Below are 14949 nucleotides of genomic sequence, written 5' to 3'. Positions count from 1 at the left end.
AGCTTTGGATCAATCTAAAGGTTACCTGGAAAAAGGCTATTATCAATTTATTTTTATTGGTCAGATGATTTGTACTTACGTATAAGTCCAGTCATGCCGTACTAATTTCCTTTTTACCATATCTGTGACTCAGTGTTAGAAATATGCATACCTTAGATAATCAGGTTCCATACTGATTATTATTTTTACAGCAAAGTCCTAGTAAAACTGCATAATGTTTAACTAGGGTACAATTATAAAAGTTATATATAAAGTTTAACCACCCTAATTCATGTAAAAGACATGCAGGTGGTTCTTTTGGCTAAACATTTCACTCTTTAAATCACAGAATTTATCAATTTTTATATGAAAATTCTAATGAGCATATAACAGAAATGGCTTGAAAATTTATGTCATAGGAAAAATATTTAAACAATTTTAAAAGATTGATTTTAGAAACAATTTTAATAGAATAGTTTAGGTATAGCATTTATTGTCTCTCTTTCAGCTATTGAATCATTCTTTTTTTGTTGTTGTTTTAAATAAGCCTTAATGTAGTTTACAGAGAATTTTGAGCCTTTTTTTTTCAAGTATCAAAATTAATTGGTGTTTCTTAAAAATAATTATATGGTAGAGACTCTCTGAAACTAAATTCGAAAGGCACTTTGAAACTAAGTTTGAAAGGCACTTTGCTCAATGTCTTCTGGCTGGTATTTGCTTTCTCTTTGCTCTCAGATTTGTTGAACCACCAATAGTTTCAAAGGTTAATGCAAACTTTGGTAGTATAACTGTATTTCAGAAAACTGAAAGTTAAAGTGAGGGTCAGAATCTTCTCGAATAATAAAGCTAAGGGTTCGCTTTGAAAGCTCATCAGCGTTGTAATTTGACAGTGAGCAGTAATGTTTGTCTAAGAGGATTGGTGTCCAGAAATAAGCCACACTGTCTAATGAGACACAGGGACCCAACTGGGCAAGATGCCATGGCATTTCTTGCGTGTGCCTTTCTCATAAGCAAAATGGCCTCATGCTGAAGAGGATGGTCACAAAGTCTGAGGAATTTGAGGTCGGAGTGGGATTTTTGGACTTAATGACACGATCTAAGTAAGCCCTGGATTTTGAAATGAGTGAATCTGTGGAACTGTGATTTTCTGCAAATCAAATGGGGAATGTCTGTGGATGTGTAAGAGCTGAGAAAGAAGAACAATATTTAGATCCTGCCAAAACTCCTTTGAGGCCCGAAAAATATTCTCCTAGAAGGAAATATTTCAGAAGAAAACCGATCAAGAAAATTATAGATGATACAGAGTCAGTGGAGCCAAACAATGAAAACGAAGGATGGAAGAGGAGCAGCAGCATTCAGCTCTCCACAGAACAGCCAGCTCTTTTATCCAGGGGACTGATACGGGAAAAGTCTGTTACCCCAAACCTCACCGGGGAAGATGGTATTCAGCAAGAGAAGACAGAAGTTGTAGTTGACCGTGTTAAACAGAAACTTCTGCCGAGTGCTGCAGGCAGTTGGTCTTATCATGTGAACGTTTCTCTTGCTGAAGACAGTGAAACAGGAGTAAGAGTTGGTGAACTGGATGAAAGGATTACAGAAAAAGACAACTCTCCATATTGTGCAAAGAGGAAGAAACATTTAGATGATGTCAACACAAGAGAAATAACATTCCAGAGAAAAACTGATGTTTTTTCTTTCCGAAAGGCAGCCAGCTTAAGTTCCATTCACTGTGGTACAGAGAGATCACTTGAAAAAAGTAGTTTTTCTGAAGACCCATCAAAAAATTATAGCAGTGGTCAAGAAAAGCAAAACACTGAGAGATTTTGCCCTCAGGCAGTACACCATTTTCAGTTTGAAAAAAAGAGATGTCATTCCCTCTGTACTAATGTGTTCTCTACTTCCAAGGCCACAAATGGAAATGAGGTAAGTGAAACGTGGAGCCTGAGTTTAAGGTGTAAATAAATATTCCAGGTGCTCACACCTGATTGAGGTTCTGTTAATTTGTCTTTTTTAAAAGTGTTTTCATATTAGTTTATGTGAAAGCTGTAGAGTTCTTTGTGTATTTTATTTGTAGCCTTAGGTTTGACTTTTACAATTTCATTTTATTTTAATCACACTTTAATTTCAAACCCCTATGCATTCTTATTTTTGTTGGACTGCCGCTTTAAGAGAATGCACACCTTATGAATTTCTGTAGTTCATGTTTCTGGACTTTTCCTGTGGAGTAGTCTTTGGAAACATAGCTATAGTGTAGATAAACGTTAAATCAGAAAGCAGTCATGACAAGACAATAGCTTCATGACAAACGTAGGGAGGATACAATTACCAGTTAATACATACTTGCTGATCAATAATTTTGAAAAGTCAAATTCTAGTTCTCTATCAGTTTTTATATACAGAAACATTCACATAATTGCTCTCAAGTCTGTGTGTGTGTTGGTGGCAAAGGGCATAGATGAAATTGCCCTAATCTATTCTGTATCTCTGTTGTGAGAATTTTTCCCCTGCCCCAGTCTAAAATCAGAATCATTTGGGCAGCATGTCATAGAAATTTAAATATGACACAGACTGTCAGGAAATTGAGATCTTTATTCCTAACCCTGATACTTAGCTTTAGAAAAGTTACTTCTCTGGGGTTTTTACTTTTCTTTAAAATTTAAGTGAGTATTTATTTACTTGCCTGAGAAGTAACATTACCCAAGCAACCTCCTCTAAATGTTCCTTGTTGGGGCTTGATGGCTTTTTCTTTAACCTATTCCTAACTTTGTCTTTGAATAAAAAACCTGGACATAAGTGGTGTACATTATGTTAAACATTCTTGGCAAGGTCATTATATCATGAGACAGAGATCATTTGCACCATGATAAAATGAGGTTTTATTAGGGTTAGTGTGCACGATCGTTACTGGCCTTAGCTGCTGGTTCTCCTGAGGTGTTCCTGTTTATATACACTACCACACCTTGCCAATGTTATGTCACTGATTCTATTTACATTTTCTAGTGGTTGCGTTTTCAAAAGAAAGAGTCCAGCCTATGTCATTATCTATGTAGGTCTAGCTTAAAGGTAACAGTGCAGAAGGAAATGGCTTGGCTGCCACATGTTTATGAATGGAACTACTTGCTTTGCTCACATATGTTTTCCAACTGTTTTTTTTTTTTTTTTTTTGCATAATTTGGCTTCAAGTAAGCCTTACATGTTTTCATTACTGGAAACTCTTAAAATCTGTTTCCCAATTGGTGCATAAGCCCTTTCCCCCCTTGTATTATCCTCATGCCAAAGTTTTTACCCTTTTTTTCTAAGTGTGTATCTAATGATTTTTAAGACTTCAGTGGAAAATTGTATGAAAACAAGTCATAAACCTGCCAATCAGATTTGTTGAGTAATTGTGATATGGAGGTCCCCTCCTTAACAAAGACTCTTTATCTTCTGAGTAAAAGCTGAATGGGATAGTCTTGATTTTATCTGAGGAGTTTGATGTCTTATTCCCTGTGGTCCAGATAAAGACTTTTGGGTGGCATACAGAGTCAGAACCAACTGCTTAGGTACTGCTCTTAGGACATTCTTCCTGTTACCTTGGAGGTGTGTGACTCTGTTTGCTTTGTTATCTTTGTTTAGAACTGGGCACAGAACTCTTTACCTTGCATTGGAGTTAACATGTTTCATTGGAGAATTAGATGCAAATGAGAGCTTTCAACCCTTCGATTAGTATTATATCCCAGAAATGGCCTGTAGCCAGGGTTCTTTTTATTTGTTCCTTCAGCACCTTTTCCTTAACCTCTTTATTTGATCCATTCTTACTCTGAGACATTTGTATGCAGGGTTGGGCTTGATAACTTTTGAGTTAACCTCCAAGTAGAGCAGTGTGCAATTCTTTGAACTTTTCTTAACCTTAGACTTAATTCAAGCCTCTGACTGTCCTGTGAAATTTATCATTCTTAGTATAGGTGACCAGCCTACCTGCTCTTTAAATCCTTACAATCATATGCCTACTTGGAGCAGCTCTCCTGGCTCGGGGAAGTGGCTTAGTCAGCTCCTCCTTGAGTGCCTACTGACTAGAAACATCACAGCATGTTATATCTTTACTAAGATAAGGAGGTATAATTTTATTTAAAGGAATATTGATTCGTACATTACTTTGAAATTGTAAAAATGCTTTCAGACACATGGTGTCTTTGGATCATCCCAATAACTGTATGAAAAAGGCTAAATAGTTCCTATTTCATACAATGAAGAAACAGAAACTCAGAGAGGTTAAATAATGTCCTTAAGGCAACACTGTAAATGGGAGGAGCTGAGTTAAATTGTGGCACTGTATCCGACTTTGATTAATTGTCATAGTTCTGAAAGAGATTGCTGTGAGGTCAGAGCAGGGGTTGACGTTCCTGTATGAAGGATAGATGTTATAGACAGGTGGCAAAGGCAGGCCATGTTTGGCCACAGGGAATAATAAGGTCGCTGTCTGTACCTTCTCCAGGTATTCCTTATTTGTCTAAGACTCACATGCTTCCTGTACCTTGTGACATGGGTTGGTCTCCTACCTTTGCCCTTGAGCTTTTCCTACGAAGCATTCTTTTTGCTTTAGTTTTACAAATCTCGCATCATCCTAGTTTTGTTACATTGATCTCAGCAAAGACTTTTTTTTTTCTCTATTTATAGGCTATTGGTTTTGTAATTGACCACATGTGTATCACCTGAGGAACATTAAAAAATATAGGTGCCTGGATATCACTCCAGTGATTATAATGTAATAGAGCAGATGGGACTCCCCAGGTGATTCTAATTGTCATGACTGTGGCTAGAGAGCTTGTTATACTTCTTATGCTACAGTGGGGCGTCTCAAAGTGTGACCCTAGGGCTCTTGCCATAGAATTTTGCCAGCTTGTTGAAAACAAATCTTATCCAAGATTTAACCTGACCAGTATCTTCTGCGGGGCATGAGAGAATATTGCATATGTTTTAGACACCCTCTCACATGTTTCTTAAAAATATACTAAATTTTGAGAACCAGCATCACCCTAGCTTAGCATTTGCCATGTTATTCTCTTCTCAACATAGGGTTTTGATAAGTAGTATGGATTATGAGTCTGGAAGGCAGGAAGCATGAGGTCTAGTCAAGTGTTGCTGCCAGAGAGCTGTGTGACTTGGACAGTCTTTTTCATTTCTCTAGGGCTCTGGTTTATTTTCTAGAAAAAGAGGATATTGGACCAGACCATGATACTACTCTTAATAATAATGGTATTTCCTACTATATGTCAGATGCTCTATCATTGTTATTTAATCTTCAGACCAGGCCAAGGAAGTGGTTCTGTTAGCAGCTTTATTTTACAGGGGAGGAAATAGAGCCTCAGGAAACTTTAACTTGTTCAAGTCACTCAGCCAGTAAGTGGAAGAGGTTAGATTTTACCCAAAATTATCTACCAAGCTGAACTCTTAACTATTGCCATGTTCTTACACACTCGTTTTCAGTTTTAAATTTCTGTGATGCCATGTATTTGTATTTATATGTCTACCTTTTAGTTTGTTCAGTGTTTTCACTTCCGTCTCTATCCCTCCCTTCTTTTATTTCTCTACCAAATATTTATTATTCATAAGTTATATATTAAACCAAAAATAGGCACTGCGAGAGAATAAAATATAGCCTTTTTCTGCATGCATTATAACCCATTGTTTGTTTGTTTGTTTTTTGTTATAACAAATGACAGGGACCATGACTGTAAATTTAGTCACCTGGAAGTTAGGCTTCTGAGATGATGATTATGAATAATTTTTACTTTCTACTATACTATGTAGCTGTATTAACTAATGAAAACAACTATTTTTATGCTACTTTTCATCTTTTGGTGAATTGCCAATGAATAGTGCAGTGACCCAATTAGGAAAGAAGCCAAGGAATGAAGGATGAGAAGAAGTGTGGATATTGTACAAATTATATTATCAGTATCTGAATAACAAAGAGTTTAATATTTTTATTAATTGACTTTTATATTATAAAAACTTAAAAAAATTAAGAACCATCTCAAAATGTTAGAATAAATGAATATTCAAGATCATTGAAATATAATATTTATTCTATATTTTTTTAACCAAGTCATTTATGAATCTTAGGTTACAGAATATTATAATTCAAGGACTAGGAAAAAAATCTAAATATTTCTCCTTTCATATGGTTGTTTTGCTCTACAAATCTTGAAAACAAAGGTCATTTGGTTTACAATTGACTAACTCATTTCTTTTTGAATCATTTCATCTTTTTAAATGAAAATGCATTTGTTGATCTTTTTTTTTACTATTTCTAGTTGTTATTTAGATTTCATAACCAGTTTGCAAAAATTTAGTTATAAATAGTCACTTAGATTTTGAGTCTCAATCTGCATTATAATGCCTCTATCTTTTAAGTTCAATGAAGGACATGCGAAAGTTTAAAATTCTTTGCTGTACAAAAAATATAGTTATATCTATGTTAGTTTTTCCTATATATGAATGAGAAATAACAAGTATTTGTTAAAGGTCACTATCAATAAGCACTTGAACCTTATCAAATTTTTGCTTTTATCCTCTATTTCACTCTTACTTTTAGAGAGGCAGCATTTAACCTGTTAGAATTTTCAAATATTTGTGGCATATTCACGGTTAAAAATATTTTGTGGAGCATTTTCACACATTTTTGAAATTTGGAAACACACACTAAAAATGTGTTGATTACATTTCTTCCTGCCAAAATAGTAAAACGTCTTTGAAGGGATTGTCTTGGCTTGAAAATTTTGCCTGTGTTTGCAGACTCAGTACGGAACTTGGTTTTGCCTGACTACAGGGTTAAGTAGTGTGAATAAGAGTTTAAGCAGTAATATTCACCCATGTACACAGGTACCGCCGCTCACTAGGTAGGGGGCAGGCACAGTTCTGAACCCTGTGGGCATGTCATCTTTACTTTCAATATTTTTAAGGAGATACTTTACATTAGAGGAAACTGAGGTCCAGAGAAGTCACAGGGTTAGTAAATGGTGGAGTCACGAATTGATTAAAGTCACCACCCTCCACAGTTCTGTGCCAGTCTCCTACTGTTAAAATTTTACTCCTGGAACAATTATGTTAAGAGTCTGGTGAGGTAGAAGAATCTTGAGCTTCATCTTTTCCAACCTGCTACTTTCATTCTCATTAATGCTTGAACTCTCTCAAATAGAGTATAAATTCTCTTTTTATTTTAATGAAAATAGATGAAGGAATTGAATTTTCTTTGATAATGTTCTTGTGTCTGACCCTCTGAACCAGTAGGGATTTTGTGTTCTGCAGGGTAGAACACTTGACTAGCTATAATTTCTGTATCCACTGTGTGTGCCCCTTAAATCAGTTTTTGCTTCCATAAAATGAGATGGTTCATCAATGGATAAAGCTCTGTCTGGAATGGTGTAGGGAGTCACAATAGATTTAGAATAGCAGAGAAGAGAACTTATGTGATGTTGAGTCAGAAAACTTAAAATTAACACAGGTCTTACTTTCAACATCTGTAAAAATAGGGTGGTTTTTTCCTTTTGAAAATTAAATGAGGTAATATATGTGACGAAAACTTAGAAGACTGTAAGCACTTTATAACTTATTATTATTATCTTCTGCTCCTGTGGAAGAGAAAACATTTTGTAACCATCCTCTGAGTAGAAGATCACTATAGGTTTTCAAAATTTTTGACCGAGCACTTTTTTCTCTCCTCTGGACAAAAAGCATTCTACATAAGCAAGTAGGCTGCCACCTTTCGTCCCTCCAACTCTAGTCATTCTGTCACTACTACTACAGCACATATTTGCAGAATACCTATTATGTGTCAGACAGTGTATTTCACTAATTTCATAATTAGCTTAAAATTTTGTCATCCTGTTGGAAAAGAAATAGCCCCTGGGAGGAACCCATTCTTAAAGCTAACCTTGGTTATTTATACCTTAGTACAGATATATTTAAAAGACATTATTGATAGTAGCTCTGGTATGAGAGAAGAGACCATAATTCCAAAGGTGAATCTGCTCTTCTCCTGGGGGAAAGGTGGTCAGTTAAGGCAGAGTCATTAGTCTAATGAGGCAAGTTACTATGAACCCTGACATTCAGTTCATATGAGAGATCCAAGGGTATGTAGTGTCCTGTGCATCAACTGCTTTGCCAATATAGAGCCTGAGAAGCTGAAGTGAAGAGTCCTGACTTTAGGGATTGAGGCAAAGCGAGGCAGAAAAAAAAAGAAAGCCCTTTCATGATCTATCTGTGTGCAGCCATTTTCCCAGCAGTGGGGGCATTGAAAGGAAGCACCCACTGTGGCTCCTGACACGGGGAAAAGTTAGTCTGAGTTGTAAGGATAGATCTCTCTTCTAAATATGAAGGAGAAATTTCACTCTTTTTGCAGATTCTGAAGTGGAATTTAGGAGGCCACAGTCCATACCCTAGGCCTCCTACTAGTGTGCTGGCTGTGAGACCCTAGGCACCTCACATCACCTCTTGTAGCCTAAACTTGTTCACCAGTGAAAAGAGGGAGTTCACCAAATGGTTTTGCATTCTTTTGGTTCCTTAAACCTTCACTATATTCATAGCCAGTTTTAAAGTAAATATTTTATTTCTCTTAACTTCAGAGATAGTGCCTTTCTTTTCCAATGCCGCACATAAATCATTTATTTATTTATTTATTTATTTATTTATATTTGTTTGTTTGTTTATTTGTTTATTAATTAAATTTATTGGGGGGATAACATTGGTTGATAAGTTTAAGGTGTACAAGTATAAGTTTCAGGTGTACAAGTCTATAACACATCATGTATAACAATACGTATATTGCATTGTATGCTTACCACGGAAAGTCTAATTTCCTTTCATCACTGTATATTTGACCCTCTTTATCCTCTTCATCCTCTCCCCAAAGCCCTTCCCTTCTGGAAATCACCTTCCTTTTGTTTATGTCTATGAGTTTGTTTGGGTTTTTTTGGTCATTTGTTGCTTTTTGTTTTGTATTCTACACATAGGTGAAATCATATGGCTCTTGTCCTTTTCTGTCTGACTTATTTCACTTAGTATGATATTCTATTAATAAATTTGATTAAACTTTTTTATCTTTCAATACATTATAATTTTTTTTTAAATTAAAAAAAAGTTTTATTATTTGCCTTAGAAAGAATAATGAAATACAGACAATTTTTTTTTAAAAAATGTTAATTATCTCTTAGGGAGTATCTGACTCAACTTTGGAAGTTGGCTGTTCTTGTGTACTCAGTGCATGCCAGAACCATGACAACATCTGTAAAAATAGGGTGTTTCTGTCGCCCAGTTGTCTGGTGGCATTGACTTTGCTCGGAGGACTTTCACATTTACAGCCTCAGCTGACCAACACAGTGAGGCTGTTAAATTCATTTGGCAGTAAGTGGGTCATCTAGCCAGTAAGCTGTGAATGAAATCATAGTGTGCTGTGAGATGGGATATGTCGGCTGGTTTTCTTTTATTGAAAAGACATTTTGAGGTTATATACTGTGTCAGATTTATGAAATTGCTTTGGAAAAATGATTCAGATGGAACTTAGATTCCCCGCTTAACACTGATTCTCATTAGTAGTCTCTGGGCTTGTGCTTGCTACTGGGCACCTTTGTGAAGGTAGTGGTCAGGGTATCTGTTATTATCGGAAAGTGAGGTTAATTGGAATTACTTTTCTAAGATGATAAGGTTTAGATGACAGGTTCAAACTCATTTATCCAAATGAAAACATGTTTATAGTGTTTTTATTTTCCCTCCCTCCCTTCCTCTTTCTCTATCTCCCGCCCTCCCTGTCTGTCCCTCCTCTCTGATTTAGCCGATAGTTATTGAGTACATAATCCATGCCATTGCATATAAGGAGAATGTTATGAACGGAAAAGTAGCTTGAACAGAGGACCCTAGGAGAGAGGGAGCATGTGTTTCACATGGTTTGATGTTCGTATGGTTTGACCATAAAATAGCAAGAAAAAGACTTGAATCTGGAGAAATTAGCCAACACTGAACTCCATTACTGTGACTGTGGAGTAAAGAACAACCTGAACTGAGAAGTAGGACAAGACTCAGTACAATGAGATTAGTGAGGAGACTATTACTAATCGAGACGTTGAGACTTAGTTCCAAAAGAAGGTGAAAGCTCTCTTGAGCCCAGTATCATTCTGGGCCTGTCATGACTGTGTCTTAAAAGATGTCCTTGATATTGACATCAGAGACTAGAGGTAATGGGCCAGACCAAAGATAATAGTTATTTTAACTCAATAGATGGTAGTCGGAAAAGAGAGGAAATGGAAATATAAGACCTTCTTCTGTCTTAAAAACAATCTGGGAAAAGTAATATATTTATTTTTTTAGGTGTTTGTATCTTTCTTAGGGATGTGGGAAACTAGCAAATAAGTGAGTCTTTGACAGATGAATCAACACACATGAGGAGGTTTCGGAAGAGTTGGAGTTACTCATCCTTTTACGTTTTGAGACTTCTAGCACTGGTTTCTTTGGCAGAACAGTCTGATTGTTGTGGGATATTTATTGTGTCCTTTAGCTCTTTGTCGAGACTTTGGTTCACATTTCCTTACCATGTTCTGAGTGCGAGGCACTTGGTAATACCTGCACAATGAAACAAAACTCAACCCTGACTAACCATGAGCAGGCATATGTATGGTTATGCCACAGTTAGAACTATGTAAACTGGGGTCAAGTTTTATTTCTTACATTTGAATTCTTGTATTCATTCCCCTCTACCCTGACCCAGAGCCCCTCCCATAGTTCCCTGTACCTTCTTTTGGTTCCAATTATTTGAGTTTCAGTTATAAGACATCGTTTCAGCTCTGCCAAGAGGGAAAAGGGAAAATATGTAGTAAAATCTCAGTGTTGTGAGTAAGAGTAAAGGCTATATGAGAAAAAGACAGATGAATATAGGAAAGAGTATGAGGGTTTTTTGTTGTTGGTAGCACTTTTTTTTAGGGCGATGTTAGCTTTCAGGTTTTTCTTTTTTTCCTCCCCTCTCAGTTTTGGTTCTTGCTTATATGGAGTGAAAAGATAAAATAATAATGGTGATTTTTTTTACTCTCAAGGCCCAGAATCCTGAACTATAAAAATGACTTCATATATTAGATATCTGAATCCATTTTTATCTTCTAGAGGGCTGAAAATAATTTTGCTAAAAATATAGCAACCAGCAAAATTTCCAGTTTAATGGTTTTGAGGGCCTCCTATCCAAATGGTTAAGTTTTCTGAGCATTCGTTTTGTTACTAGTAGGAACAATACTCATAAAACTCCCATTTGGAGAACCTGCTTTCTAACGTGACCAGACAGTTTTTGAGAATGCCTAATGCTGAGTAGTTTTATATCCCAGGGCTGTTCTCTGTAAACCAGCTTTTGTCAGGGCTCTGGAATACATTTGCACTTGACATAAAAATCTTGCAGAGTCTTTTCTCTAATTTAGCTTTGGACTCTCTCGGAAGAGGAATACACATAAGAAAAGGCAGATTACGTTTTCTTGCTGTAGCCATGTAGGGGCACCACCTCCTTCTGGGTTCTATCATGTGGGGAGGAAATAACATTTCCCCTGTAATTCAAGTGAGGTAAAGACTTGGCCTATTCATTTATGTATATACAGCAAAAAGTGTATGAAGACTGGGTGTTTTTATCTTATTTTGCTTTAACTAATTCATTACCCTTTTCATGTGGGACTTGAACTTATCGTATCTGATAATAAAAGTAGATTTAAGCAGAATCTATGATAAACTACTGAAATTTTGCATTTAAAGCAGATAAGCTAGCAAAAAGATCAGTGAACTTGCTTATTTAGTAGAAAAGTTAAATAAAATAAAGTAAAAGAATTATTTTGATTATAAGTAAAATAGAAGGCTCCTGAAACACAGACCAAGACATTGTAATTCATGTGAACCTTAGATTTCCAACAGTGAGACTCAGTTTTAGAAAGAGGTGGAAGCTTCCCTCTTCGTAAGCCTAGTATCATTTTAGACCTATCATAATTGTGTCTTAAAAGATACTATTGAGATTAACATTGGAGTTCATTTGGACTTCTGACATAAATACATAATTTTAAGCAGTTCACTTGGTAATATGGTTTTCTATAGTAGATTATTATAGCTTAACGCTTAAGGCAAGAGTAGAGAAAACATACAGCTGACTTGATCAGGTTTGAGATTTGGCTGGGTGGGTAGTTACAGGGTAAGGAGAGAAGTGTGAGGGAGTTGTGGATATCGATTGCAGTGAGATGTTAGCGAAGCCAGAAAATGGGTTTAGCTAGAGTTAGGGAAGGAAAGTGCTAGAAGAATGGGAAATTGCTCTCAGAAGTTAAATATTTGAAGTGGGCTTGTTCTGGTTCAAAGTGATGAGATCCAGGATGTAGCAGTGGGTACGTGAACAGCTAAAAGTGGGGAGAAGACAAAGGACTGTGAGGATAGGGGGTGGGGCGGCTAGGTGGAGAAAATATTCAGCTGGGTGCCAAATCTTTGGGGGAGGTGCAGATCATTTTTGAGGAGAGGAAAGAGGTAGTAGTGCAAGAGTGGTGGCCTACCATGTAAAACATAAAATGAGGTCTTAATACCTACAGCTAATGGTGTTAAAATTATTGGCTTTGCATCGTTGGGAGAGTTAGAATATATGCACCTTGCCTGTGGGCACAGTGGTGTCTGGGACTTGACTTAATACAGTGGGGGAGAACTAGAGTTCATTAAAAAGGTAGAAGCAGTGTTAAGGGTTGAAGGTGTAAGAGACTTTGTTTACCATGAAATAGATATTTCTGGGAAGTTTAGGAATGGTGGCAAGCTGGGTCAGGAGGGATGAAGCAGAGGTATAATATGGGCATGAGAGGCTCAGTGACAGGAAGAACTTGAATTTGGGTGGCAGTCAACAATGACCTGGATGTGAGGCATGAGGGCTTCAAGTTTCCAAAGGGAACTCTGGTATAAAGTATTTTGTTTGTTTTCGATGCTAGCTGACAGATTGTTGGTGAGAAACTTTAATCAGCAAATACTACTAATAGAATTGTAATGGGAGAAGCTAACATTTACAACTTTTTGCCAGGCACAGTGCTGAGCCTTTGATGTGGATTATTCCACCTAATCTTTAGAACCATTCAAGGAGCTAGAAATTGTGATACCATCATTTGAGTTTTTTAAGTGAGAAAATGTAAAATCCAGAGAGATTATATGAATGGCTCTGGGTTATAATCCTATTAATTAACTCTTGGAGTTGAGGTTTGAATACAGGAGCATGAATTGAAACCCTCTCTGACCGTCACTGTATTGCCTCCAGGACTTGAAGGGAGGAAGCTGGATTACTTCCTAGAATCCAGTCTGGCCTGTCATTGCTAGAGGATTGAGGCTGTCTTGTTGATTTTAAATCATGAATGACAACTGCAGATGTGTTAATAGTCTTTGATATGTTAAAAGTTTGGTTCATTACATGTTTAAATATGCATTTTAAAATTATAGCTTTTTAAATAGTGTATGCATGCATTAGAGTCTGAAATATTGTGTGCGTGTGTATAACAATCTGAAATTCATCTATGAGAGACTTACTTAATAAGAATATATGATTTTCTCTTGGTCGATATTTAGACCATTTTCAGACTTATAAATTCCTTTCCCTTTAATAGCTTTCCTTGGATAAAATGCTATTTAGCACTTGAACCTATTAAGCTAGTACCTTATAGTTGAAGTTTACTGACTTCCCTTGTTACTAGGTAATTACTTTTGTGACCTGGACTGGCATGGGATATCCTCGACTCAGGGGAAAATAGAACCTACCTCTACCCGCGGCTGTCTTCTTTTTTATATATATAGCTACAAATACCACCCACGTAGGACCTGCATTGTGAGAGTTCCCCAAAGCAGTTTATTTTATAATTTGTAAAGGCTAAAAGGGACCTATTGAGAAATTTTACCTAGTAGAGGTTAAGCTTTTTCATATACAGAGTTTCCTAGGTCAGTTTCTCTGAACTCTTGTTTTTATAGCTTTTGATTAGTTTGAGGCAGCAAATATAAAAGCTTTAACTTTTGCTTCTCTTTACAAGAAGAGACTTGGGAAAATAATAAACAAGTCTGTGCTTCTCCCTTTGTCAAGAAGGAAAATAGTAACAACAATAAAATAGTTGATGTATTGAGAGGCCACTTACTCCGTGCCAGGCATTATGCTGTGCTCACAATGTTTAATTCTCACAACACGGTATTATAATTATTACCGTCATTATTTTACAAATGAGGGAACAGTCTTAAAACAGTTAAGTCACTTGAACATATAAGTGGTGGAGATGGGATTTAAACTCACAGAATGTACCAGAAAGGCTCTGTAGCGTAATTTTGAACCAGATTATCAGTTGGGAGTTGGTGATTTTTCAGTTCTTTTTGTTTACATTAAAAAAGAGAGAGAAATCCCTTCTCTATATATACTATAGAATGTGTTCATGAACATATTTCTTTTCCATGCTGTGGATTTCTGGGAAAGATGATTAAATTTAGACATCGCGCTGCACTTTCAAATCCTGGCCATTTGCTGAGGAGCATGTGTGGGATTGTGGCTGAGAGTGGAGCCCCACAGGGCATAGCTGCCTCAGCTGAGTACTGGAGAAAGGGTGTGTGTGTGACCATCATCTCCAAATGGTGTTAAGGCCTGCCAGGCCTGGCGTGGCCTTTAACTGCTGCAGCGTTCCTGCCTCAGGTCCCTGGGTTGGCTCTGCCTCTGGCTCTTGTGGCAGCTGGGAGAAATAAAGGGTTTCCTGTTTGAGCTTGGCATTGCAACAGTGACTAGAGGCTTTCTTTTTCTTGCCTTTTTTTTTTTTTTTCTACTTACAGTTGCTTGTCGCTGCCCATTGTGACCTCTGACTTCTGTATTGTATTTAGAATCTCGAATAAGAATTTAGTTGAAAAGAGTTTTAAACATTATGTGCTTCTACCTCCTAGCTCCTCACTTTATAGATGAGGAAGTTGACTCACTGGCATGAAATGAAT

The 14949-nt window shown here is 36.7% G+C and overlaps 1 protein-coding gene across 21 annotated transcripts in view; it reads left to right on the top strand.

Annotated features, from left to right (window-relative positions):
• Positions 1-14949, top strand: part of DST (dystonin) — a 398831-nt gene that overhangs the window by 201786 nt on the left and 182096 nt on the right. The window contains exon 1 of one of the 21 annotated variants that reach the window (XM_036230270.1): positions 561-1902. The exons of the other annotated variants lie outside the window; for them this stretch is intronic. Coding sequence (XP_036086163.1) covers positions 1138-1902 — 765 coding nt within the window. The 5' untranslated portion in view covers positions 561-1137. Of the gene's footprint in view, positions 1-560; positions 1903-14949 lie in introns of those variants that run through there. 21 annotated transcript variants of the gene reach the window in all.

The sequence above is a fragment of the Rousettus aegyptiacus genome, unplaced genomic scaffold, assembly GCF_014176215.1.
Source record: "Rousettus aegyptiacus isolate mRouAeg1 unplaced genomic scaffold, mRouAeg1.p scaffold_m13_p_1, whole genome shotgun sequence".
NCBI lineage: Eukaryota > Metazoa > Chordata > Mammalia > Chiroptera > Pteropodidae > Rousettus > Rousettus aegyptiacus.
Note: the sequence above shows the minus strand (reverse complement) of the source record. Positions and strands in the feature narration are given on the sequence as shown.